At 48.9% G+C, this 27,577-nt stretch overlaps 1 protein-coding gene across 2 annotated transcripts in view; it reads left to right on the forward strand.

Moving 5' to 3' along the window:
* The window catches only part of GSG1L (GSG1 like), a 225,504-nt gene that overhangs the window by 172,169 nt on the left and 25,758 nt on the right, over positions 1 to 27,577 (forward strand). For both annotated transcript variants that reach the window (XM_060078770.1, XM_060078771.1), the window contains 2 exons: positions 12,072 to 12,183; positions 26,222 to 26,389. In XM_060078770.1, coding sequence (XP_059934753.1) covers positions 12,072 to 12,183; positions 26,222 to 26,389 — 280 coding nt within the window. The remainder of the gene's footprint in view (positions 1 to 12,071; positions 12,184 to 26,221; positions 26,390 to 27,577) is intronic.

Below are 27,577 nucleotides of genomic sequence, written 5' to 3' on the forward strand. Positions count from 1 at the left end.
GTCAGCTCGTGGACATTCTTCTGATTGGTTGGCAGTGAGGTAACTGGGAGTCAGCCTCATCAACCTTCTGGTTGCAACCAGTCTGGGGTCTCCGTGCCTGTGGGCAGTGTACAGTTAACTTCTCCCACCTGGTGGGAGTTTCAGTATCTGCAAAACAGCTCAAAGATATTCTTATGTCTATCCCTTAAGGGGAAACCAGGACCCTGCCCCAAGGCTGCACTATTGTTTCTTGACTGTTCCTCCCTTGTCTCCCCATCCAGTACCTTCCCTAATTAGCAACTGTTTGAACCTACCCTTTGGAACTGAGGGAAGGTCATAGAGGCTGAATGAAGCCTATTTCCTGTAATCAAGAAATGGGGGACCCAGAAAGGCTTTTGTGTCCAGGAGCCCCACAGGGTCCTGCTCAGTTTCATAGGGTCAGGGCTGTTCCCCACAGAGGCAGCCCAAGTCCAAGGTTTGGGTGGAATGTCAAGACCCCATGCCGTGGTGCATGGATTTCCGGGGTGGAGATGTGGGAAAGGGGCAGGACTGTGACTTGGGTGTGTGTGTCTGTGAAGGGGGCCTCCGGCCTCTGCCTGGATGTCTGTGTGAGGTTCCCAGCGTGCTTTACTCAGTCCCACCCAATCACAGGCTGGGGGACTTTCTCCTCTTCCTCGCACCATCATCCTCTAAGCCAGAGGCCCGACCCTCCATCCTGGGGGGCTTAGGGGCATCCAGGGCTGTCACAGTGGGGCTGTCCACGTGAAGAGTCATACAGGAGTCGAGGGCCGGGACCCAGGCAGACTGCAATCGTTCTGAACAGGATGTACTGGCCCTGTCTGTGAGCACGTGGCCCGACTCCCAGGATGTTCCCGGTCCACTCAGATGGGGACAGGGCCCTTCGTGGAGGCCACTTCACTCCCATGTGTTCCCGGGAATAAAGAGGAGGCTGGGCCCCCTCAGGGGCTGCCCTGCTCACGCCTGCATCATTGCATCCATTCTCTCCTGGGACCCACTATCCTCTCCTCCTCCTCCTCTTCTTCCTCCCACTTCCCCCAGGCGGGCAACTTTGCCTAGTCTCCAGGTGGAGGGGAGGAGGAACTGCTTGATCATATATGCTTCCAAACCTTTCTTCGAACACCTGCATGTAGGCTTTTGAAATCCCCAAAGCCAGGGGTTTGATTCTTGTTTTCTCAGTCCTCTGTGATAGCCGAGGCCATCGAGGTCTTATATCTAGTTACCCTAATGAAGGAGGGTATGGGGACATACCCACTAATATAAAAAAAATCATCCACCACCAAGTTGCCCCGGACCACCCCAAGATTCACTGGGAACTGGGGGCGTGGCCTCAGGACTCATTCTAGACACTCGCCCCCACCCGCCCCGGGTGAGGGGTCTGTCTTAGTCCGTTCATCGTCTCAGGGCTGGATGGGGGCAGCCGGGTGGACGAGGCTGGTGAGGGTTCAGTAAACCTTGGTCCCTCATTAAATGCCACCTCTGATTTGGGCCACTTCACTTGAAAAGGCAAATAGAGAAATGGGCAGAATCCAATCAGGAGTGGTGCTGATAACTCAAGGGGCCCAGAAGGAGACCTTTGGAGCAAGGGCAGAGTAATTGGAATGATGTAGTGCCAAGAAGACAGAGTTGAGGGCTGACTCGGCAACTGCCAAGCTCCGGGAAGGTTCTTCTCAGGGAGATGCCAACCAGCTTACTCCCCAGCCCCCTTGTCCTCAGAGGGCAGAGCAAGAAATTAGCTTCAATTGGCGCTGGAAAGATTTAGGTTACGTGTAAGGAAGAACTTTTTAAAGCCTGAAATGTGCTACCAAGAGAGGCTGCGGATTCTCTGGAGAGTATCTAAAAATAGCCTGTTCTTTAAAAATAGATCTGGGCAAGCTTTAAACAGCATCAGCTCAGCTTCTGGGGATGGTTTAAAGTGCAGGCCTCCCGCAGCGGGCGGGGTGGGGTCCTCCCCAGGCCAAAGGGCAGAAGGGAGAGTCAGCCTTTAGCCCCTGTCGGGGCAAACATCTGGATGGATGTTTTAGATCTGCATAGATACGGGATTTCTTCTTCCGTCTGCCCCCAGTTGATTGGTGTCATGAAATACCAGCCCTTAGGATCTCAAAGTTTTCTTTCTGTGGGAGGATGTTTTAGGGCTGATGCTAATTGGGTCAGTCCCACCAGCTTCTCCCAGTCCGTCCCCATTCCTGAGTCAGGGCTCTCCAGTGCCCTGAGGCTTTGCTGGGAATCCATCCATCTCAGCCGTGCCAGCTGTGACTCCCTCCAGCCACCTGCTTGCCCACCTCTTAATCTCAGCACCCTTGGCCTGGCCTCATCCTCTCACTGCAGCTGCCCCTCCCGGACCTCCCTGCTCCCACCTACTTGCCAATCTGTCCTCCACCAGCAGGAAGAGAGGGCATTAAAAAGAGGCCGCCTGGTTCTCGCCCCCGAACTTACAATTATGCAATTCCTGCCCATTGCCCTCCGGAGAGAGCCTGAACTCCCAGGACGGCTTCAGAATTTTCCATGCAGCGTCTTGTTTACCCTCCCAGCAGCCGCTCTCTCCACCCACATGCCCTACCTAAGGCCCATTAAGGCCCCACCAAACCACTTCGCCCGTGGGCTCTGCTAGAGCTGCCCTACTGCCTGGTCCACCCTCCTGCTTGGATGTCACCCCCTCTAGACGCCTTTCCTGACCTCCTCACCTAAACCTGGCCTAGGAGCCCAGCTAGGGTTCCCGCAGGCCCCTGGCGTCCCCCGTTGGCTGCCCTGCCACACAGTGGTCCCTAGTTTTCTGTCTCTCACCTCCCTGAGAGCATTGAAAGCCAGGTCTCGCATTCCTAGTCATATTCCCCCAGGTAGAAGGAGGCCTGGTACACAGCAGGTGCTCAGTACATGCTCAGCGACTAACTAAAAGTCAGGCTGCCCTAGCAGGGGTTTCCCTTTGCTACCTTTGTGTCTCACCTCATCTGGTTTCAGCTTCCTCCAGGTCCCCACCGGCCCCTCTGTCTTACGTCCCTGACATGACATGCATGGGATGTTGGCAAATCCAGGCCAGTGCCCACGTACACGGAATGTTTGTTTAGACATGAACACTCCCCGAGTGTTCTGAGTAACAACTTCTTGAACAGCATCTTTAATGATAAACTCTATTATAAATTAATTCATCAGCTGATTCCTCTGCCATCTCAATTAAACGGAGCATGCCACTAACATAGTATGTACAAACCCTGCAAAAGAGAAGTGGGGCTGCAGGCAAGAGGAGTTCTGGAACTCAGTTGGGCATCATTGCTCTGTATCCCTATCTGGGGGGAGGCATCATGGCTTGGCCCTCCTGTGTGTCCTCCAGACCCAGGAGGCACCACTCTGCATGACCAGGCTGACTCCTCTCCCCTCACCCGAATCCCTTGGCCATGCTGCCCGGCCTCACTTTAAATTCCTGAGCTCAGGCCTCACACGCAGCAGCACTGCCCCACCGGCCACACGGTTTTTCTATGCTTTCCCACGCTCTGAAAGGACCATTTCACACCATCTCCTGGTTCCTCAAAACTCCTACATCTGCCGTCTCGCTCTCGGCTGGTGGCCTGGCCTCATCGGGGCGAGGGAGAGGCAAAGCCGCCCCAGTACTGGGATCTTCACTCGCACGCCCTGCTTCCCGTTCCCTTGGGCCAAGCATCCCTGCTCTCATCAGAAGCCAGCTCCTCTGTCTTCCAGAACCTTCTCTCTCCCTTGCTTCTACAGTTGCTGTCTGGCTCCTCCGCACCCTCAGGCTCCCCCTGTCTACTCGAGCACTCTGGGTAAATGTAGGAGCATCCTATATCTCCCCTCTTCAGGATCCTTCCCTGAACCCCAGGCCTGCTCCAGCTATCACCCCATTTTTCTGCTTCTCCATACAGCAAGTTTGGACGTCTTCTCTCTAACCGTTTGGCTATTTTCTGTCCTCTGCTCAGCGTATTCCATGGAGCATCTGTCCCCCATGGCCTCCATGTTGGCAAATCCAGCAGTTACTTCCCTGTCTTCATCTCTGATCTAACAAACCACTTCCTCCTCCTCGATATGCATCCTTCTCCTGGCCCCGGCAATGCCGCACTCTGGTTTTCCTCCTGCTGCCTGGGCCTCTGGTCCTCACCCTCCTCTGCTGGCTCCGCCTATTCTGCTCAGCGCTGGATGTTGGCTCCATCCTGGCCCTTCTCTTCTCTCCCTACAGGCCTCTTCTAGGCCCATGTCCTTACGCCAATGACTCACGCATTTAAATCTCCAGCTCTGACTACCCCTGGACCCCAAACTTGTACACCCAAGTGCTGCTGTATTGTCTCAGCCTGGGTATAACATAGGCACTTCAAATTAATGTAGCCCAAATGGGGTTTGACCCACCCAGACAACTTCCTCCGTCTTCTTCTTCATCAGTGGCACCATCGTCTGCCCCAATAGCCCAAACTCAAACCCCAAGGTCATCCCAGTCTCTGGGTAGCCCTGTTCCCTCGCACCCAGCCCATCAGCAGGTCCTGTGGACTCCACCTTCGAAACCTGCCCCAGAGCTGGCAACAACTTTGGACCAAGCAGCAGCAGCTCGGCCTGGGTGCCCTTCTTTACCCCAGCTTCCATCATCTGTCTTCACACAGTAATCAGAATGATCTGAAAACATACATTAGGCCCCTGCTTCAGCCCTCTACTATGGCTTCCCATAGTACCTAGAAGAAAGCCAGATTCCTCACTGTGACCTACAAGGTCCTGGATGACCTGGTCCTCGCCTGCCTTCCTGACCCGTCTCTACCCCGCCCCCCGCCCCGCCCCTTTCCCACTCTGCCAAACCTTCTCTCCCCTTGCCCCTAAGGTCAGGCTCTGGTTGCCTTCAAGCCTTTGCCCCAGCCGGTCACTCCCTCTGTCTGGAATGCTCTTTCCCAGACCTCTCTGTGGCTGCCTCCAGTTCCCCATTCAAACCTCTGTTGAAGTGTCACCTCCTCCGAGAGGCCCTCCATGACCTCCATGACCGCCCACTCTGAAGTGAGCCCCAGGCATTTGCCCTATTTTATTTTCATCGCCACACTTTTCACTGCCTGACTTTTTCTTGTTAATCAATGTGCTTATTGTCTGGATCTGTCCACTAGAACCTGAGACTTCTGAGACCAGACCCCTCCCCTGCCCCCAGGAACAGTGCCTGGCATGTGAAAAGCAGCGATAAATATTCATGGAATGAATGAATGAATGATAAATAAACAAATGATGAGTCTGACGTTTGTTCCTGTACAGAGACAATTTGCTCTCCAGAGTTCTCAGATCTGGCTCTGTCCTAGCTCATTCCCGTATCCCAGACCCTGGACCTTTACACCAGGCAGTGCAGCTCTCCGAAGCACCTTGCAATCAGCATTGAACGGAACGAACCATCTATTCATTTAACAAACACGTATGGAACACTTACTGTGCCAGACCCTGGGCTCGGTGCTAGGGATTCAGTGGAGAGAAAACAGACCTGGTCCCTGGACTAGTGTGTGGTCGAGCAGGTCTACATAGTGAGTCTCAAACATACATTCATTCATTCATTCATGAAACACTTATGTAGGGCTTATTATCTGCCAAGCACTATTCTAAGTGCTTTACAGTATAAGCCTCTTAATCCTCATATCAATCTATAAGGTAGGCATTATTATTATCCCCATATTACAGCTGAGGAAACTGAGGCACAGACGGGCAAGGTAACCTACCCAAGGTCATACAGCTTGTAAGAGACAGAGCTGGAAACCAGACCCTCCCTTTCCCTTTGTTTCACCCCTGCTTTACTGTGGGCTCACCTTTTGACTCTCCTGACTTTGGCTCTTAATTCTGGCCCCGACACCAGCCCCTCCAGCCTCGACAACAGATTTCGGCTTCCTCAGTCTGACCAGCGGAGGGCAGGCCTGGGAGTCATGGCAGCTCTTTTTGCCTTGGGTTCTGGGTGGCATCACAGCCAGCCCAGCTCTGAGCCCTCAGCCAGCATCCCCCACCTGTCAGTGCTCTCCGAGGTCCCGAAGGGGCAGGGAGGAGCTATGCCTGCCTCACCACAGGCGCTGAGAAGGCCGTTTATGGTGTCAGGAGTTGGGAGATTCTAGAAACCACAGGATGAGAGATTTACAGCTGTGAGTTTCGTGGTGTGAGTCCATGCCAGGAAGCAGCAGAAGCAGCACAGAAAGCTGCCTTCATTCAGTTGCCCCTGATTTAGGAGGTGCCATAACTCAGCAGAAAGTCACTTTTTAATTCAGAATGAGCTGGAAACAATTCCTTCTGCTGAGGATTGTTACAGCAGATGCTGTTGGTGGGGGACCTCACTTTACAGAACAAACATGCTTCCAGAAACTTGATTGAGGACTCTCTTTTTTTAAGCAGAATCGTTAGAATGCAATCAGAAAATCTCACCAGCCTATCTTTGAATGATTTGTAATTTTCATTTATTGAATTTTCTTAAAGCATGGCCTTTCATATTTGGGAATAAATGGGATTCAATTGAGAAATCAATGCATTTCTAAACTAACAATTTGGAAAATTAATTTTTCTGCCAACAGGCTGGGTCCAGCTTCTGGGTCTGGTGGGTAGTTTTTGTATTAAAATACTGTTCTGTCCCCACTGTCCTAGTACATGGAGTAGTTGTTCTCATGAATGTTTTCCTTCTTTAGTGGATGTTCTCTGGAATTACCTATGTCTACTGTTATCCCCACTTTATAGATGAGAGAACCAAGGCACTGACTGGTCAGATAGCTTGGATAGCATCTGGACAGACATGGTGAGGAAGAAGCTGACCGTTACAACAGCTGAGGGTTTGGAGAGCAAGTCCAGCCTTCAGAAAGGGACCTGGGCAGTGGGTGGGGTTGGGGGGTGGGGCTAAAGAAGGGGTCCTGCCCCACAGAGGGAGCAAGGTTCTGGGTAGGATAGCACTTCTAGGGGGAATGAGCAGTGGGCCGAAAGGAAGAGAGACCTGTCCTTCCAGCTAACAGACTCCACCATAAGTTACAACGATTAAAAAAACAGGGGGCAGGAATTCCCTGGCGGTCCAGTGGTTAGGACTCTGAGCTTCCACTGCTGGGGGCCTGGGTTCGATCCCTGGTCAGGGAACTAGGACCCACAAACCATGCAGCACAGCAAAACAAAAAAATAGTGTGGCATTGTCACAGGAACAGAGAGAGATCCATGGCACAGAATGAGAGTTAGGAATAGACTCATGTAATGTGAGGCTTGGAATGTGGTATAAAAGTGTTATCAAAAATCATTGGGGAGGACTTCCCTGGTGGCGCAGTGGTTGAGGGTCCGCCTGCCAATGCAAGGGACACGGGTTCGTGCCCCGGTCTGGGAAGATCCCACATGCCGCGGAGCGGCTGGGCCCGTGCGCCATGGCCGCTGAGCCTGCGCGTCCGGAGCCTGTGCTCCGCAACGGGAGAGGCCACAACAGTGAAAGGCCCGCGTACCGCAAAAAAAAAAAAAAAAAAATCATTGGGGAAAGAGCAGACCCTTCTATAAGTGTTCAGAGCAATTAACGACTCATTAAAAAAAATTAAGTTAGATCCTTACTTGACACCATTCACCAAGATAAATTCCAGATGAATTAACATAACTATCTATAAGTATGTTAGAAAAAATATAGGATAATGTGTTGATGGAGTTGGTTTTCTTAAGGTAGACACAGGAAGCAAAAACCAAAAGCAAAAGACTGCTAAATTTGACTGTATTAAATATCAAAATGTATGACAAAAGCAGTTTTGTTCATAATTGCTAAAACTTGGAAGCAACCAAGATGTCCTTCAATAAGTGATGCATCCATTTGGTGGAATATTATTTAGCAATAAAAAGAAAAGAACAAACAAGCCATGAAAAGATAGGGGAGAACCCTTAAATCCATATTGCTAAGTGAGAGAAGCCAATCTGAAAAGGCTACATACTGTGTGATTCCAACTACATGACATTCTGAAAGCACCCCAACTATGGAGACAGTAAAAAAATCAGTGGTGGGGCTTCCCTGGTGGCGCAGTGGTTGAGAGTCTTCCTGCTAATGCAGGGGACACGGGTTCGAGCCCTGGTCTGGGAGGATCCCACATGCCGCGGAGCAACTAGGCCTGTGAGCCACAGCTATTGAGCCTGCGCGTCTGGAGCCTGTGCTCCGCGGCAAGAGAGGCCGCGATAGTGAGAGGCCCCCGCACCGCGATGAAGAGTGGCCCCCGCTTGCCACAAGTAGAGAAAGCTCTCTCACAGAAACGAAGACCCAACACAGCCAAAAATAAAAATTAATTAATTAATTAATTTTTAAAAATACAGATTCCCAGCCCCACTGTACACTTAAAAAAAAAAATCAGGGCTTCCCTGGTGGCGCAGTGGTTGAGAGTCCGCCTGCCGATGCAGGGGACACGGATTCGTGCCCTGGTCCGGGAAGATCCCATGTGCCGCGGAGTGGCTGGGCCCGTGAGCCATGGCTGCTGAGCCTGCATGTCCGGAGCCTGTGCTCCACAACAGGAGAGGCCACAACAGTGAGAGGCCCACGTACTGCAAAAAAAAAAAAAAAATCAGTGGTTACCAGGGGTTCAGAAGGAGTGGGAAGGGAGGGATGAACAAGTGGAGCACAGGGCGTTTTAGGGCCATAACTATTGGACACAGCAATGATGGATACATGTCACTATGCATTTGTCAAAATCCATAGACTGTACAACACAGAGAGTGAACCCTAATGTAAACTATGGATTTCATTAATAATAATATATCACTATTGGCTCATCAACTGTAACAAATATACACTCTGTTGAAAGATGTTAATCATGGGAGAAACCGTGAAGGCAGAGAGAGGGGGCATTTGGGAACTCTGGAACTCTCTGTATTTTCTGCTTAATTTTCTGTAAACCTAAAACTGCTCTAAAAAATAAAATCTATTAGTTTAAAAAAAAAGTGCTTTTTCCCCTGTGCTGTACAGGGGGAAAGACAAGCAGTAAGCTATTTGGAGTCTATACAATAGACAGGTTTAGTATCCAGAATACATAAAGAATTTCTATCAATTGATAAGGAGAAAGATTTTTAATAAAAGGAAATTGACAAAGGATACAGACAAGCACAGTCATAGAAGAAGAAATAAAAATGGTTAATAAATAACATGAAAAATGCCCAAGCTTACTAGTAATGAGGGAAATTATAAAACTTAAAACAATGTTGAGGTGTCATTTTTTACCATGCAATGGGCAAAATTGTTCATGTCTTATAACATCAAGTATCGGTGAGGATTTGGGTGAGGACTCTCACGAAGCTGGCGGAAGTACGACACGGTACCTCTGCTCAGGAGAGCAGTTCACTGACACTGATTAAAATGTAAAATGCACACGCTTTACGACCTGGCAGTTCCCCTTGTTGTTCACGCTGGAGACATACTTGCTTGTCCGCACAAAGAGACTTGTAGAAACGTGTTCATTGCAGCATTGCTTAGAGAGCAAAAAGCTGGAAATAACTTAAATACCATCAACTGACTGGATAAATAAAACATGGTGTGTCATTATCAGGGAATCTTATGCATCAGTTCCAAAGAATAAGGTACGTCTGTTATGTACCTCTTGGAAGTTGACCAGGAATTGTGTCAAGTAAAGATAAATAAGATACCCAAGTGGCTCAGCCCTTGTCTCCTTTTAACAAACGGAGCCAAGGCAGAGGGGACCCGAGAGGCTTCTAGCATACCTGCCGGGGTATGACTGGGGATGAGGTCTAAGCCTGGCAGAGACAGCTGTGGAAGGCTGAGCCTTTAGGGGATCTTTGGGGGCCTCAGCACCTGTCACAGTCACCCTCTCCCTGGATTTCCTGACTCAGGTGCTCCCCGCCAGCCCTGGAGAGCAGCTCTCATCTGAGGCCAGAGGTCCATGAGGGGCTGGCCCCGGCCCAGAGATACAGGCAACCAGCTCTGAGTCCTCTGTCTCCGAGGGGCCTGGGGTCAGGTGGCTGGAAGGAGACAGGTGTGCTGGATCCTGCTGGCTCAGCTTCCAAGACCTGGCTGTGCACACCTCTTCTCTATTCCGCTTTCAGTGACATTACACGGGTAGCTTGAAATTGGCCATGGTGGGATTATTCACACCATGGAAACTGGCAAACGCTACAAATCATAGCTTTTTTTCTCTCTCTCTCTCTCCCTCTTTGGGGAACCTGGTGTTAAACATTTACCTTCACACCATGACAACACAGGATGTCCCCCTTTGCCCTCACACCTGCCTGCAAGGCTGGGTTACAGGACTCGGTACCTCACTGCCTCTTTATTTCTGTCTTTTCTTATCTCTACCCCTCCTCTCCTTATCTCCATCTCTTCTCTGGTCTCCACAGGGGAAAGGGTGACTGGGGCAACAAAGGAAGGACAGACGCATTCTAGGCAGCGTGGGAAGAGCCCTGGCTTTAAGGGCCTTTGGATCTGGGCCCCCGTCACAACGAAGCCATCTACTCCCTTTGTGACCTGGGACAGGCTTGACCACTCTGAACTTCTGTTTTCTCACCTGTAAAATGGGAATAATCATATTCAGGACTACTATATACAGCCTTGGAGGTGTGGTTCTGCTTCAACACCAGGGAGTGATGTGCACATAGACTGTGATGTGAATGGAGCCGTATGGAGATGTGCAGTGGGCAGCCTGAACAGCGGTACATGGCCCACATCATCATACTTACTTCAGAGGGTTGTCATGAAGATTAAAAGATTAATACTGTAATAGAGGTGAACGAGTCTGACAGAGTGCCTGGCACACAGTAGGTGCACATGCATTGTTGGTTTCCTTCCTTCCTCTTGTCGTCTATCTCTTCCCTCCTCATCAATACCGTATCACTCCATCTGAAAATTAGGTCCACGCCAGTTAGCCCACAGAGGCTCCAGATGCCACAGTCCACACGAGCAATGTCCCCAGGTTCATAATAATCCTGGTAACTGTAAAGATTGCATGCCCGCTAGGCAGCAGACATGGAGGCTGCCTTGCTTCATTTCAGCCACTTTTCACCTTACTTGTCATAATCCTCATCTTAGGGTTGAAAGACTTGAAGCTCAGAAGAGTGAGGTGCCTCGCCCAGGCCCACACAGTGGAAACGTGGTGGAAAAGGATTCCCACTCATATCCCTTGGAATCAGAGTTCTCCCAGCCAGTGGGTTTCAAGATTTTTGACATGAGCATGGAAAAACATTTCATATTACAATCACTATACACACGCACGTGCATGCGCGCGTGGACACGCACATGTATAGAACTGAAAAGTTTCACAAAACAATATTTACTTCTGCTACATTTGATGGTATCAGATATCTATTCCATTCCACTCTTGTTTGTTTATTTTTTTTAATTTTTAAAAATTAATTTATTTATTTTGCTGTGTTGGGTCTTCGCTGCTGCACGCAGGCTTTCTCTAGTTCTGGGCTTCTCATTGCAGTGGCCTCTCTTGTTGCAGAGCACAGGCTCTAGGCACGTGAAGCACGGCATGTGGGATCTTCCCGGACCAGGGTTCAAACCGGTGTCCCCTGCATTGGCAGGCGGATTCTTAACCACTGCGCCACCAAGGAAGTCCATATTTGTCTGTTTTAAATGCTGGTTGCAATCCATGAAGTTGACTTCACAATCCACTAGTCTAGTGAGTCAAGACCTGCAGTTTGATAAACATTCTCTAAGCAACTTCTCCCAAATGACCTTCTAACACAGGTATCAGCAAACTCTGGCCCACAGGCTAAATCCAGCCCAACACCTGCTTTTGTAAATAAAGTTTGATTGGTACACGGCCATGCTCATCCCTTTATGTACTGTCTATGGCTCCTTTGTGCTGCTACAGTAGATTTGAAACCCAGAAAGCCTAAAATATTTACTTATCTGGTCCCTAGCAGAAAAACTTTGTCCATCCAGAAGCAGATCTGACTCTGTGTCTCCCTGGTTTACATTTCTCCAGGGTCTCCCTTTGCCCTCGGGCTCAACTCAAACTCCTTGGCAGGCTTAGAAAACCACCGCCCTCTGGTCTTCCAGTGTTCCAGTCCTGCTGACTGTCCTTCCCTGGGGGTCCATGCTCTCCCCGGCACTAACAGGCCCCTGGTGGGTAGACAAAGCCCCACCTTGCTTCCTGACACCTTGTCCTGCTCCCCCCTCACAGGCCTCCTGGGAATGGTAGCCCACATGATGTACACGCAGGTGTTCCAGGTCACCGTGAGCCTCGGCCCTGAAGACTGGAGGCCCCATTCCTGGGACTACGGGTGGTCCTTCTGGTAAGTGGCTTTTGACTTTCAGACACCAGAGCCCCGAGGCATGCTGGAACTTCAGTAGCTCAACCCAGTTGGGAAACAGAGGAAGGTGGGGCGTCGGGGGGGAAGCCCAGAGTCCAAAGATGCTTTGAGATCCTAGAGCTGAGGTTGACAAACTATGGCCTCTGGGCCAAATCCAGCCCATCACCTGTTTTTATGTAGCCCTCAAGCTAAGGATGGTTTTTACATTTTTAAATGCTTGAACAGATAAATCAAAAGAAGAAAAATATTTGGGGACATGCGAAAATTATGGGAAATTCAGATTTCAGTGTCCATAAAGTTTTCTCGGGACATAGCCAGGCTTCTTGTTTACATATTGTCTACAGCTGCTTTCATGCTACAATGGCAGAGCTGAGTGGTTGTGACAGAGACTGAATGGCCCACTAAGCCTAAAATATTTACTGTCTGGCCCTTTACAGATAAAGTTGGCCAGCCTCTGCCTTAGAGGCTGCTCTGGAAGGTGGGATGGAAGCTGTAGAGCGCCTAGTGAAGGGTTCTGACTGCAGGGGCCAGCACCTCAGGGGCCAGCACCTCAGAGCATGGTGTGCAAGAGAAAGGCAGAATCCGTCAGGATTCTTTGGCTTGTGAGTGATAGAGTCCCAAGCTTAAGTAAACAGGAGGTGTGTATTAGTTCATGGAACTGAAAAACCCAGTTGGCTCAGCTGGGGGTGGGGGCATGGATTGTAACAGAAAAACCCACCCACCTCAGTCCAATCAATAAGGAAATACCTTGGTTCCTGTAAATGGAAAGTGCAGCTTGGCAGAGAACGCTTGATCCAGGGTTTCTGATGTCATCAGGGCTGAGTTTTCTTCCTCTGTGGTCACCTGAGCATTGCCCACTCCCCATGTTAACTCTGTCCCTGGGTGGGCTTCCCTCCTAGTGGTGAGAAAGCTTCTTTGAAGCTGGTGCTTCTTCTTTCACATACAGGAGGGGAAAGAGCTCTTTCCCTAAGATTCACTAAAGTCCCAAGCCTCCCTCTGATGAGCGCAACTTAAGTCATTTTCTCTCTTCTGAGTCGTCACCATGGCTGGGGGAGAGTCATGAGCACATTGGCTCAGCTGGACCATTCCTCTGGAACGAGGAATGAGTCCAAAACTCTCAAATGGTAAGTGAGTGGAATGGATGCTGGGTGAGCTACCACAATGTCTGCTTCAGGCACAGCTGGATCCAGGTGGTCAGGTGATTGATCAGGAACTCAGTCATTCTCTCCCCACTTCTGACTCCATTCTCTTTGTGGTGTCTTTATTCATAAGCAGCTTTTCCCCAAGTGGTAGCAAATTTGGTCACCAAGCCTAGTTCTAGGCTTACATGTTACAAATGTAGCAATACCAGCAGAGAGATGGGGCCTCTTTCCAATATCGCCAGACAAAATCTTGGTTATGACTTTCACTGGGTTAGCTTAAGTCATGTGACCATCCTGCAACCACTGATTTAGACCCTGAGGAGACTCAGCTGCTCTAATTGTCTGGCCTAAGTCATGTGGTGCAGAGGGTGGGGTTGCCCCATCCAAACTCTTGGACAGGAAGATGGCGGAGAGATCCTCTAATGGAAAACTGGGGGTGGGGCAAGGGCGGAGCGAGGTGTTCTCAAAAGGAGGAATGTGCCCTGGAAAAGGCAGTGACCACAGTTGTCTGTTACGCAGGGCATCCAGGTCCGGTTCTGGTGCCTAGGGGCATTTATCCACTCAGTCATTTAACACATATTAACCGAGTGAGCACTTATTTGGGGGCAGCTGGTGCTGCGGCTCCTAGGTGCTGGGGGTACAGCAGTGGCTGAGACAGCGTGGTAACAGGGGATTAAGACAATGCACAAGCAGTACTCTGAACCATGCTATGATGTGGGTGGTTGGCTCCGGGAGGGGGGAGTCACAGACAGCCACGGAAGCACAGAGAAAGGGTCACTGACCCAGCTTCCCCTGGGGAGGGTCCTAGGGGGAGAATTTGGTCAGGCAAGCTGGTGGAGGAGGGAATAAGATAGCGTGTTGGGCAGAGGAATGGCAGGTGCAAAGACTTGCCAGCGAGAGGGCGTCTTGGGGGGAAGGTGGTCAGAATGGAGCAAGAAAGGCTTCGATTGTGACCAGTGGGGACTCCTGCTGTGTTTCTGCCCCTTCCCACTCTCTGCTTGGCTCCGCCCCCTTAAAGCTAAAGCCATGTGCCCTAAAGGGACCTTGACCCATCAACACAGACCCTGATCCCTTTAAGTAGAACGGTCGTGGGGAAACCTCACAACAGCACTATGAGGTAGGTGGTTCATGGAGGGGAAACTGAGGCACAGAGAACTTAAGTAACCTGTCCAGGGTCATCCAACTTGTGAGCAGCGGAGCTGGGATTTGAACCCAGGCAGTCTAGCTCTGGAGCCCACGCTCTCAACCTCTATATTCTGCCTCCCAGAGGGGATGATGGGCTAATAGCAAGACAGTTCATGTGTGTTTAGCCCGTGGAACATGTAAATGCTCAGGGAACACTAGTTCTTCTAATATTATCGTTATTGACATGAAATTTAACACACACCATAACCCCCTGTTGCATATGTAGACACTGAGGCTCAGAAAGGTTGGGTCACTTGCCCAGGATTCCGAACCCCCTCCCCCGATGTGCCTCTCTTTCCAGCAGCCCCTGGCTCTCCACCTGGCCTGGAGCCCAGGCTGCTGGTCTCCCACGGGAAACTTTCTTCCCCTGAAAGCCAGGCCTCCTGCCCTGCTCCTCAGCTCCCCACCGGGCCAGCCTCTCGAGGGGCACCCAATTCCCATTTGACTTATTTAAGGCCGGTGCCCAGTGTGCGGCCCCTATTAGGTCTGTTCCATTTCTCCTTGTCACTGAGGCCCGCAAGATGGATCAGCCCCATTTTTCATCCCTCGCATCTGGGGGCCTTGCCAGGGCTGTGCAGTGTCATCTCTCTTGTTTAATATGTGTGCGGCCATTTGTCAAAATTCTGCCCCCAGCCCCCCACCAGGGAGGAGGCCAGCTCCATAGCAAGACAGCACCAGCCTCTGTCTCCTGGCCCAGCAGGAGAGGAAGAACGGGCTGCAGGGGCTTGTCGGCTGAGGCTTCTGAGGAGCTCAATGGATGTTGGGGACCAGCTTTCGAGAGCCACACCTGCATGGGAAGGCGAAGGTTCCATGGTTAGGGGTCCACCAGCCTGGGTTCAAACCTCGCCCTGATGGGCACTGCCGGCCACCGTGAGCAGCATAAAGGTGTGGTTGAGGGGTGGCCTCGGGAATCAGGCAGCTTGGGAGCAGATCCTGACCCTGACCTTCACCAACTGTGGGCCTGGCCAAGTCACTTACCCTCCCTGCGCCTCAGTATCCTCAGCTGTAAAATGGAGACAGCCTGAGTTTCCACGTCATGGGCTCTTGTGAGTGGTGCTCTAGTTCTCTGTTGATTTATCAAGCGTCATCAGAAAATTTAGTGGCTTAAAATAAAAAATGTGTTATTATCTCTTATGGTTCAGTAGGTTGACCCAACTCAGCTGGGTGTCCTGCCTCGGGCTCTTCCACGATGTTTCAGTCAGATGCTGTCTGGGGTCAGTCCTCTGGGGCCCCGCTGGGCTAGGCATCCAGGGTGGCCCCTCACAATGCTGGCAGTCAGTGCTGGCTGGCACTGGGAGCTCGGCTGTCAGCGAGACTGGCTTCTCAGGCATGGTGGTTGGGTCCCTGGAGAGTGTCCCAAGAGATCCAAGTGGAAGCTGCAAGTTTATTTTATGACCCTGCCTCAGGAGCCACTCAGTGTCACGTCTGCTGCATTCTGATGGTCAAGAGCAAGTAATGGGGCCAGGGTCAAGGAGAAAGTGCTGCACAAAGCATGAACCCTAGGAGGTGTGTCTCAGGGGTGGGGGGCATCTTTGGAGACTGTGTGAAATAACGCACATGAGGCACTTAGCACAGAGAATGTGCTCGATGTGTTTTGCTATTAAAGGCAAGCTACCCATCCTCTCCGAGTCTCAGCTTCTTTATCTCTAGAGTAGGGATCACAGTAATGCAGGTCTAATGGGGTTATTATTGTGAGGGCCATGTGACACCCAGCTCTTAAAGTGTGTATACACAGTAAGTGTAAGTGGCAGTGATTATAAGTGGTGATAATGACATTGGGCCTTTGGTAATGCCACTGTCACTTTTGGAGAGACATGTGACCCAAATGTCCAAGAGGATGACATCGGTGGGCATGCAGGCAGCCCCTTGCACTCCGTTCTCCCCAGTCTGCCCCGACTTGATGCTCACGCTTGTTTTCAGGACTTTAGTGTTTCCTTGAGATCCAGCCCTGGCCGCACCCTCCCCTCACGCCCAGACTCCCCTCCGTGGGCCCGCACTAAGCTGTGGAACCCCATCCCTGCCCTGCACCCTGGTCCCTCCAGCTCTCCTGCCTGCTCCTTTTTTTCAGCTCTTTGTCTTGACTCTCTCCAGGTCCTCCTATGACAGTGCCAAGGCAAGACCCTGGGAGGTGGGGGGCACAGGGACACAGCAGATGCTTGGTGTGGGGAAGGGGTGGATGAGACCAAGGTTGGTCAGCGCCTAACTTTATACCAGGCACAGCAGGAGGCACTTTACAAGCCCTGAACTTTCCCGTCCCGCCATTGACTCCTACGTGGAGGGGTTGCCATGTCTACTTGAGGGATGAGGACACAGGCTCAGAAAGGGCAAAGGCCCAAGTCACACAATTAGCTTCAGAGGCTCCAAATTGCATGAAGCCCAGGGCTGAACCCAGCCTGTAGATATTATGTTTGACCTGACACAGTGGTTTATTTATTTTTTTTAATTTGCATTTATTTCTATCATTCAAATTCATAAAAACTTTACGTAAACAATCCAGGTTTCTGGCTTCTCTTGACTATTGGAAGATATGTCTGTGTCTAGCCTGAATTGCCGCATGGCAGCAGGCAGCTTCAGCTGAGTAGAGGCTGCCCCCTTTAGATGAGGCACCTGCTCTCTACTTTACCCCAGTCCCCACTGCTCCCTATTGCCTTCCCTTGCCTTACAATTTCCTCACTTAGTCATTTGTCTGACCTTGCAGGAATTGGAGTTTGTGACTCCGGTTGGAATGTCAACATGTCAGTTTTCCTGGTGATGGTGGGAGAATGGAAAGCTAGTCACTTTCTACTTCCGCTTTGCATTTGATCAAAATGGAGAGGGGTGGATAAAGGGGCCCTCCTACCCTAGCACACACGGTGAAACCCCAATCCTGAGCATTCACATGACAGAATGAGGGTAGTAGAACATCATGGAGTTGTAACTTATAAAAGCTAGATGCCCAGAGAGGTTAAGTAGTTTGTCCCAGGTCACGCAGTGAGAGTAGCAAGTGAGGCCAGGTCCCAGGAGGGTGGTCCCTCTCTGTTTGCTTCTGGGGCCCATCTGTGTGTCATGTGGTGGCCTCACCACTGTCCTCCTTTCTTCCCCTCACCTCCTCTTCAGTCTACATGACCCTGTGGAAACAGCAAGCTAGCCCTTTCCCTCTCTGGGGATCCCAGGCTGCCCTGCCCTCTCTGCAGGGCCGAGCTAGCATTTCAGCAAGTTGATCCCTTGCAGTGGGAGGAGGGGGGTTCTGGAAGAGCCTTGGCCACAGAGAACCACTGGACAGGGTGTTTGCTGGTGTTACCGAGAGGCTGTGTGGTCAGCAGGAATCTCTTGCTCTTACTCATCCCCCCTCCTAGGCAGGTGGCACTGGCCTCCTTTTCTCTAAAACCAGGGCAGGGAGAGAGCACTGTGGTGCCCAAGGGTGCCCTGCTGCCATGGATGGACCAGCTGGTGCCCCAGAACCTGCCATCATCATCTCCTGGCTCCTTCAGTTCACAGGCACTGAAGATGGCCTACCTTAGGAGCATCTGTACCATGTCCTGCCCCAGACAGTGACTCTATGCCCATCTGGCCTGCAGGTGGATGGGGGCTGCCTCCCTCAGTGACCAGGTACAATCTTTCCACCGAGCAGGGCCTGGGGTAGATTTCAAGGTGGCATCCATGCATCTCTGAATCTGGTCCCCTAGCATCCCCCGACCCACCCATATAGCTCCCTGAAGACAGAGAGTTAGTTGACAGCCACCGCCTTCCCCTCCCCCATCCGTGTCACAGTGTCCACTCTGTCCTTGTCTCCAAACACCAGGCCAACCACCCATGTACCTCACTGTACCAGTCCAGCCATGTAAGCTGCAAACACCAGTAGGCATTCTAGATGCGAAGTTTTCAATCTGTGCCCTGCATGGGGGCCTGAGGGCCGGGGGTTTTGGGGAGCAGAGAAGTTGAAAACTCACAGATGCACCCCTGAACCCCTCACCCACATCAAAACCAGAACAGGTTTTTTTTCTATCTGTTTTTATTTTATCTGTATTTATTCATTCTACAAATATTTATTGAGTACCTGCTATGTGCCAGGCACTGTTGCAGGTGCTAAGGATATAGCAGTGAACGAAATAAAGCTCCTGTTTTCATAAAGCTGACATTCTGGAGTGTGGGGGAAGACAATCGGAAAACAAATAATAAGGACTTGCACTTCTGGGAAGATGGAGCAGACACACTTCTCCCTACCTTCCTGCTAAGTACAACTGAAATCCCAGACATTATATATAAAACAAACATAATAAGCCTCTGAGAGGTGATGGGAAGACAGTAGGCTGGCTAAGGACCCAAGGGATAACACACTGGTGAGTACTTTTTGTCTCCTACATCCCAGATTTGGAGCTGAAGAAATCAGCAACTCAGAAATGCCAAAAGGCACCGACCCCCCTCACCCCCCCAACAAAAACGCCTCTAAAAGTCTGCTTTCTAGTCAAAGAACCAGAAAAGGGCCAGCCTACCAAGACAGAAAACTTTTAGCAATAACTGCTCTACCCAGTCACCCATCACAGGAAAAAAACAAAAACAAAACAAAAAAACCCCAAAACAACAACAACAGCAAAACCACCCCGTGGCTCTACCCCACTCATGCCAAGTTTAGATCTCATGTCATCAGGCTATAAGGAGGCACTCAACTGCACGCCCACATCCTGCCAAGCTGGTACCAGAGTAGGGAGCTGTGACTTTCGCCCTGCTTGACGGTAATATGCCCTACCCACCCCTGAGTGTCAGTGGAGGTCACCTGGAGAGCCTGGACTCCCACCCCCAGTAGGCAATAACAAGTAAGAACCCTCCCTATCCCTGCTGGAGTGGTGTCAGAGGAGAAGTAGTGGAGAGTCAGGATTTTCACCACTGCCCAGTGGTGATGAAGTCATCCCCCTCCCTGTGGTGTCAGTGGAGGCAAATTGGGGAGGAGTAATGAGGCACTTCTGCCCCTCCCAACCAGAGTGGTATCTGCAAAGGCCTAAGGGGGTCAGAACTCCCACCCCTGCCCAACAGTAACCAGGAACCTTTCCATCTTGAATGTCAGTGGTGGCCCAGTGGGAAACCTGGACTTCTACTCCTACCTGGCATTAACAAGGCAGTGTTCCCCCTTCCTGTGTCAGAACAGTGTCAAAGGAAGTCAGCTAAAGCAGAAGGTTTAAACAAGATCCAGAGTCTCATAAAAAAGATACCCCAAATGTCAAGTTTGCAACTAAAAATCACTCACCATATCAAGACCTGGGAAGATCTCAACTTGAAAGTAAAAAGATGAGGTCCCAATACTGAGATAACAGAGATGTTAGAATCATCTGAAAAAGATTCTAAAGCAATCATGAAAATGCTTCAACAAGCAATTATAAACACCCTTGAAACAAATGAAAAAATAGAAAGTCTCAGGAAAGAAATAAGTCTCGGGAAAGAACTAGAAAATATGAAAAAGAAACAAGCGGAAATTTTAGAACTGAAAAATACAATAACTGAAATAAAAACTTCTGTGAGCGGGCTCAACAGCAGAATGGAGAGGACAGAGGAGAGAATCAGTGAACTTGAAGACAGAAGTTACCTGATCTGAACAACAGAGAGAAAATAGACTTTAAAAAAATGAACAGAGCCTCAAGGACCTCTGGGACTATAACAAAAGATCTGACATTGGAGTGCCAGAAGGGGAGAGGAAAGAGGGTGCTGAAAAAATACTCAGAGAAATAATGGCTGAAAAACTGTCCAGTTTTGTAAAAGACATAAGCCTACAGAGTCAAGCTGAGTGGATACCCAAACAGGATAAACCCAAAGAAATCCACACTATGATACATCTGTGTTTTAAAAAAACCTAAAGTCAAAGAAAAACAAATTGAAAGCAGCAAGAGAGAAACAATACCTTAACTGTAGGGAAAACCAATTTAAACAGGAGATTTTGCATCAGAAACCATGGGGCTAGAAGGAAGTGACATGACATTTCAATTCCTGAAAGAAAAGAATTCAGAATTCCATTTCTAGCAAAAATATCCTTTAGGAAAGGAAAGGTGGATCAAGACATTCTCAGATGACGGAAAACTAAGAAAATTTGTTGTCAGCAGACCTATCCTAAAAGAATGGCCAAAGGAGTTCTCTAAACAGGAAAAAAAAAAAAAAATGAAAGAAGGCATCTTGGAATGTTAGGAATGAAGAAAGAACATTTTTACTTTTCTCTTGAGTTTTCTGAATCATGCATGATGATTGAAGCAAAAATTATAATGTGGTCTGATGTGGTTCTAAATTACTCAGAGGAAATACTTAAGGCAATTATATTATTGATGGCAGAAGATTAAGGGGCATAAAGTGAAAACCACATAATCATATCAATCAATGAAGAAAAAAGTTTGATAAAATTCAACATCCATTTGTGATTTTTTAAAAAAACTTGCAGAAAGCTAGGAATAGAGAGAAACTTCCTCAATTTGGTAAAGAGCATCTACAAACACCTACAGCTAACATTATACTTAATGGTGAAAGGTTGAATGCTTTCTCCCTAAGACTGGGAACACCACTCTTACTCAACATAGTGCTGGAAGTTCTTGCTAGTGCAGTAAGGCATGAAAAGTAAATAAAAGGCATAGAGATTGGAAAGGAAGAAATAAGCTACACCTATCTGCAGATGACATGATTGTCTCTGTAGAAAAACCTAAGAAATCTACCCCCTCCAAAATGCCTAGACCTAAAAAATGAGTTCAGTATGGTTTCAGGATACAAGATAAAAATATTTTAAAAATCAATTATATTTCTATAAGCTAGAAAAAACAGTTGGGCAACAAAACTAAAAAATATAATACCATGTACACTTCAAAAAGTGAAATAGTCATAAGTCTAACAAAACAGCTACTTGACTTGCTTGTTGAAAATCACAAAATGCTAATGAAAGAAAGAAAAGAAGATCTAAATAAATGGAGAGATATACCGTGTTCGTGGTAAAGATGTTGATTCTCCTCAAGTTGGTATAGAGCTTTAATGCAATTCCCATTAAAATCTCAGCAACATTTCTTGTAGGTTTAGACCAGATTATTCTAAAACTTATTAGGAAAGGTAAAGGAACTAGAATAGCTAAAACAATTTTGAGAAAGAAGAATAAAGCAGGACGGATCAGGCTACCCAGTTTCAAGACTTACTATATAGCTACAGTAATCCAGACTGTGTAGTATTGGTGAAAGGATAGGCCTACAGATCAATGGAACAGAACAAAGAATCCAGAAATAGACCCACACAAATATGCCCAACTGATTTTTGACAAAGGTGTAAATCCATTCAGTGGAACAGGGAATAACTTTTTCAACAAATGGTGACAAACAGACGAACAAACAAAACCCAATCTTGATCTAAACTCCTTACTTTATATAAAAAGTAACTCTAAATGGATCATTGTCCTCGATATAAAATGTAAAACTATAAAATTTTTAGAAAAAAATTAGGAGAAAATCTTTGGGATTTAGACCTGGCAAAGAGTTCTTAGACTTGACATCAAAAGCGTCAAAGGAAAAATTGATAAAATGGATTTCATCAAAATTAAACACTTTTGGGACTTCCCTGGTGGCGCAGTGGTTAAGAATCCTCCTGCCAATGCAGGGATATGGGTTCGAGCCCTGGTCCGGGAAGATCCCACATGCCGCGGAGCAACTAAGCCCGTGTGCCACAACGACTGAGCCTGTGCTCTAGAGCTGCAAGCCACAACTACTGAGCCCGTGTGCTGCAACTGCTGAAGCCGGCACACTGTGGAGCCCGTGCTCCAAAACAAGAGAAGCCACCGCGATGAGAAGTCCACGCATTGCAACAAAGAGTAGCCCCCGCTCACCGCAACTAGAGAAAGCCCGTGCGCAGCAACGAAGACCCAACGCAGCCAAAAATTTAATTAACTAATTAATTTTAAAAAATTAAACACTTCTGCTGTGCGAAAAACCTTGTTAAGAGGTTGAAAACATAAGCTACAGACTGATAGAATCTATTGGAAGCCACATATTTGACAAAGAACTAATATCTAGGATATATAAAAACTCTCAAAACTCAACAGTAAATAACAACAATAACAAAACAATCCAATTAGAAAGTGGGCAGGACTTCCCTGATGGCGCAGTGGTTGGGAGTCCGCCTGCCAATGCAGAGGACATGGGTTTGAGCCCTGGTCCGGGAGGATCCCACATGCCGCAGAGCGGCTAGGCCCACGCGCCACAGCTGAGCCTGCGCTCTAGAGCCCGCGAGCCACAACTACTGTGCCTGCTTGCCACAACTACTGAAAGCCCACGCACCTAGAGCCCATGCTCCGCAACAAGAGAATCCACCACAGTAAGAAGCCCACCCACTGCAAGGAACAGTAGCCCCCGCTTGCTGCAACTGGAGAAAGCCTGTGCACAGCACCGAAGACCCAATGCAACCAAAAATAAATAAATAAATTTATAAAAAAAAAGAAAGTGGGCAAAAAACATGAACAGCCGTTTTACCAAAGAGGATACACAGATGGCAAATAAGCAAATGAAAAGGTGTTCAACACCATTAGCCATTAGGGAAATGCAAATGAAAGCCACGATGAGATATTTCTACATGTCTCTCAGAATAGCTAAAACTAATAAATAGTGACAATGCCAAAAGCTGGTGAGGGTGTGGAGCAACTCATACATTGCTCTAGGAATCTGATTCAGCAATATAAAGGAACAAATCCTTGATACACACAACTTGGATGAATCTCCAGAGAACTATGCTGAGCAAAAAAACCCAACCCCAAACATACATACTGGGTGATCCCATTAATACAACATTCTTGAAATGACAAGATTATAGGAATGAAGAACTGATGAGTGGTTGCCAGAGATTGGGAGCCATGTGGGTATGTCTATAAAACGGCAACAGGAGGGATCACTGTGGTGATGGATGGAAATGTTTTGTATCTTGACTGTATCAGTGTCAATATCCCGGTTGTTACTATATTTGCAAGATGTTACCATTGGGGGAAACTGGGTAAAGAGTACACAGGCATCTCTCTGAATCACTTCCTACAACTGCATGTGAATCTGTAATGATCTCAAAATAAAATGTTTAATTTAAAAACAAAGAATAAAAAAATAATAGATAAGAAGACACAAGAGAAGTACAGGGTGTTATGAGGACTGTGGTGAAATTAAACAGGGGTGTGTGATGCTCCATCTTGGTTGGGTCATCAGAGTTAAGAGTTAGACCTGTTCAGAGTAAAGATCCCTGGTTGTAAAGACTAGAAAATCACTTCAAAAGGAACTTATGCAAAAGAAGGGAATTTATAGAAAGTAATTGTATAAGAACTTTTGTTGCCAATGAAAGAAACCCAATTCAAACTGGCTTGAGGGGGGAAAAAATCCAAAAAAGGAATTTGGGCTCCTATAATTGAAAGTCCAGGAGTAATGGCTTCAACTCAGGGATCTAGCTCCTTTTTGTGGCTCTGCTTCCTTTAGAGTCAGCTTCATTCTCAGGGTCGGGGGCGGGGGTGACCAAATGGGCTCCAGCAGCTCCTGGCTCAAATCCCACCAGCTTGGCACCCCAGAAAAAAGATAAGCCCTGTTTCCCAATAGCTTCAGCAAAAGTCCTGGGAATGAGTCTCGATAGCCTAATTAGGGTGTCACATGTTCATCCCTGAACCAATTACTGTGGCCAGATGGAAGTGACACTCTCATTGGCCAGGCCTAGGTCATGTGCACACCCCTAAAGTTTGGGGGTAAGGCCAACCCCACAGGAACCACACGGCCCAAGAGGAGGGGAGTAGTGGTCCCTTTACAGAATGGGTGCTGGTCAGGCCAAACCAACAGACGTGTACTCATGGAATCCCAGAAAAAGCCTGCTTCTTCATTCTCTGTCCTCATATTCTGAATTTCCATCACTAGTTCAAACAGACATCCCAGATTGAGCTAGACTCTTAAGTTTCATTGTTCACAAGAGAGAACAATGTATCTGATTGGACCAGCTTGGGCCAGATGTTTGGCCCTCCTCTAGTCATCTGTGAACAGTAGGGTGGGGTCACCTACTAGGCCCTTTGATGGACAGGGCAGTTCTTAGAGGGGCCAGACTGACACCCTGCAGCTGTCTATTATAGATACTCAGAGTTTCTAGAGGACCTAAATTAGTTTCTTATGAAAAACGGGAATCTCCTAAAGGGTTTTGCGATAAAGGATAGACAATGAATGGGGATCCCTGGGAGAAAGGTGGAATCCTCAGATTTCCCTTTGCTTTCCTTCTGGGGGCTCTGAGGCTGACACAGAGAAGAGCAGTGGGTATGGGAGGTGGGCTGCACTGACCTTGAGGAATGCAGGGGTGGTGACGTTGAGAGACCCAATGGGTGGCTGGTGGAAGGGGAGGCTGGAGGCCCTGAGACAGTGCAGCGTTGGCAGCAACAAAACTGAGCCCTTGATGTGTAGGAAACCAGTTATCAAGACAGAGACTGGGCAACAGGTACCTGGGAACCAGACCGGGTGCAGCTGGAGCAAGGCGGGTACCCCACTTCTGGTTCTACATGTTACTGCACGGTCTTGATCAGAGGAAGCAGGCAGGAGGCCATTTCTAGAGTGGGCGCTGGAGCAGAGAAGACCAGCATCCTGGCCAGCTGACTCTCCTAGCTCCACACCCCCCTTCCCTTCTCTCCAGATGTGGGCAGGACAGATTCTCCAGCTCTGGTTGACACCCACATCAGGTGAGCGCAGCCAGGAGTCCCCAGCTGTGCCTGGAGGAAGTGTGAGCAGAGAGCCTTAATCTAACAGAGAAAGAGCTTGGAAACCAAGCCAGCTAAATTGGGAGATTGGGACTGACATACATACACTAATATGTATAAAATAGATAACTAATGAGAACCTGCTGTATAGCCCAGGGAACTCTACTCAGTGCTCTGTGGGGACCTAAATGGGAAGGAAAGACAAAAAAGAGGGGATATATGTATACATATAGCTGATTTCACTTCGCTGTACATCAGAAACTAACACAACATTGTAAAGCAACTGTATCCCAATTAAAAAAAAAAAAGAAGTGGGTAGGAAGGATGTTGATAATAGTGATGGCAGTAACAAGGGCAAACCTTTCTTGAGTGCCTACTATTTCCAGGTGCTGTTCTAAGATATTTTTAATGGGTCGTTTCCTTTCATCTTTGCAACAGGCCTGTGACATGGTACTCTATGAGGCAGAGAGGCAAAACACCTTTGCCAAGGTCACTCGTGAACAAGGGTGATTTAACTCTCATGGAAAATCAGCTACTAGGGCATCTGACCCCCCTCTACTTTTCCATCATCAACTCCAACTAACCTCCTCACACCCCCTCACTCGGCACCCCAAACCTCCTACAGTTTGTGGAGCGCTTCCTCCTGCCTCCTGTCTCCACGCCTTTACACATGCTCTTCCCTCCTCCTGGAATGCTGTTCCCTCTAGTAAGCTCTCACTCATCCTCCAAGACCAACGGCAAGTGTTGTTGTATTCTGGTCACTTTCCCTGATGCCAACCTGTGGATGGAATGACTCGCTCTCTTCTTGCCTCTCCCAGTAATGAACTCTGTGGTGTCTGCATCACAATGTACAGATAATGCTGTCCCCCAGGCCAGACCACGGTGGGGCAGGGATCAAGTCTTACTCTTCTCTGCGGCAGCACGTGCTCAGGTCTGGATGTCTGGTGGGTGTGGTTTTCTGTCCCCTGCCCACCCTCACCGTGGCACCTCTCTCCTCATCTCTTGGCAGCCTGGCGTGGGGCTCCTTTACCTGCTGCATGGCAGCCTCTGTCACCACGCTCAACTCCTACACCAAGACGGTCATTGAGTTCCGGCACAAGCGCAAGGTCTTTGAGCAGGGCTACCGGGAGGAGCCGACCTTCATAGACCCTGAGGCCATCAAGTACTTCCGGGAGAGGTCAGTGCACATGGGGTCACCTCTGGCCACCACTGGGAATCAGAAGCCCGAGGCCCGGCCTCAGTGGCCACAGGGCGCCAGTCGAAAACTAGAGTGATCTGACAGAAGTGTTCTGGGGGGTTGTGGGCTGGAAGGGGCAGGCTGGGTGAGGCAGACTTTGGACCCCACTATGTTGGAATTTCTGGGACATTTTAATGTTTTATGGGGCATGAGGTTGCCTTGGGCTTATGTGAACAGAGCCTGAGAAACCAAGAAGGGAATCAAGTTTGAGTGTTTGCCCTTGGGCCCCATGCTTCTTAGAACCAAGATAGGGTCACAGAGAGGCAGAACCAAGGTTTCCTTCTTGGGCTCTGTCACAGCACTGAGTGAAAAAAAAAGACTCAGCAGTGGGATCGGTGATGGTTGCTAGAGGAGGAGGGCTCCTCAAGGTCAGGGACCACATCTGATCACCTGAGTCCTTAGAGTCCAGCTGGGAATAGAGAAGATGACAATAAATAGTGGTGGATGTATGGATGGATGGATGGTTGGGTGGGTGGGTGGATGGATGGATGTATGGACAGATGTATGTATGGTTGGGTGGGGGGGTATATGGATGAATTCGATGGATGGATGGATGGATGGATGGATGGATGATGGATGGATAGATGGATGGACGGATGATGAATGGATGCTGGATGGATAGATGGATGGATGGATAGATGGATGATGGATGATGGATGATGGATGCATGGATGGATGGATGGATGGATGCTGGATGGATGAATGGATGCTGGATGGATAGATGGATGGATGGATGATGGATGGATGGATGATGGATGGATGGATGGATGGATGATGGATGGATGGATGGATGGATGGATGATGGATGATGGATGAGTGGAAGGACAAGCAAATGGTTATCATATTTCCTGGGACCATCTCCTAAATAAACTACCTGTGCCCAAATCTTTATCACAGCCTGCTTTTGGGGAGCTGATTGGACATGCCATAATGCCTTTCGGTGGCAGGGAACTGAAAGGTTCTCAGAACTGATGACAGAGTCTGAGGAGGAAAAGGGGGAAGGAGACTGTGGAGCTGGGCAGCATTGAGGACTTGGACTCTCCGTGGGGCACATGGAAGGGTTTAAGCCAAGAAGTTGCACGGTGGGGGATGGTGGGGGCCACACCGGAACCTCCCTCTGACTGCTAC

Source organism: Mesoplodon densirostris, chromosome 16, assembly GCF_025265405.1.
Source record: "Mesoplodon densirostris isolate mMesDen1 chromosome 16, mMesDen1 primary haplotype, whole genome shotgun sequence".
Taxonomy (NCBI): domain Eukaryota; kingdom Metazoa; phylum Chordata; class Mammalia; order Artiodactyla; family Ziphiidae; genus Mesoplodon; species Mesoplodon densirostris.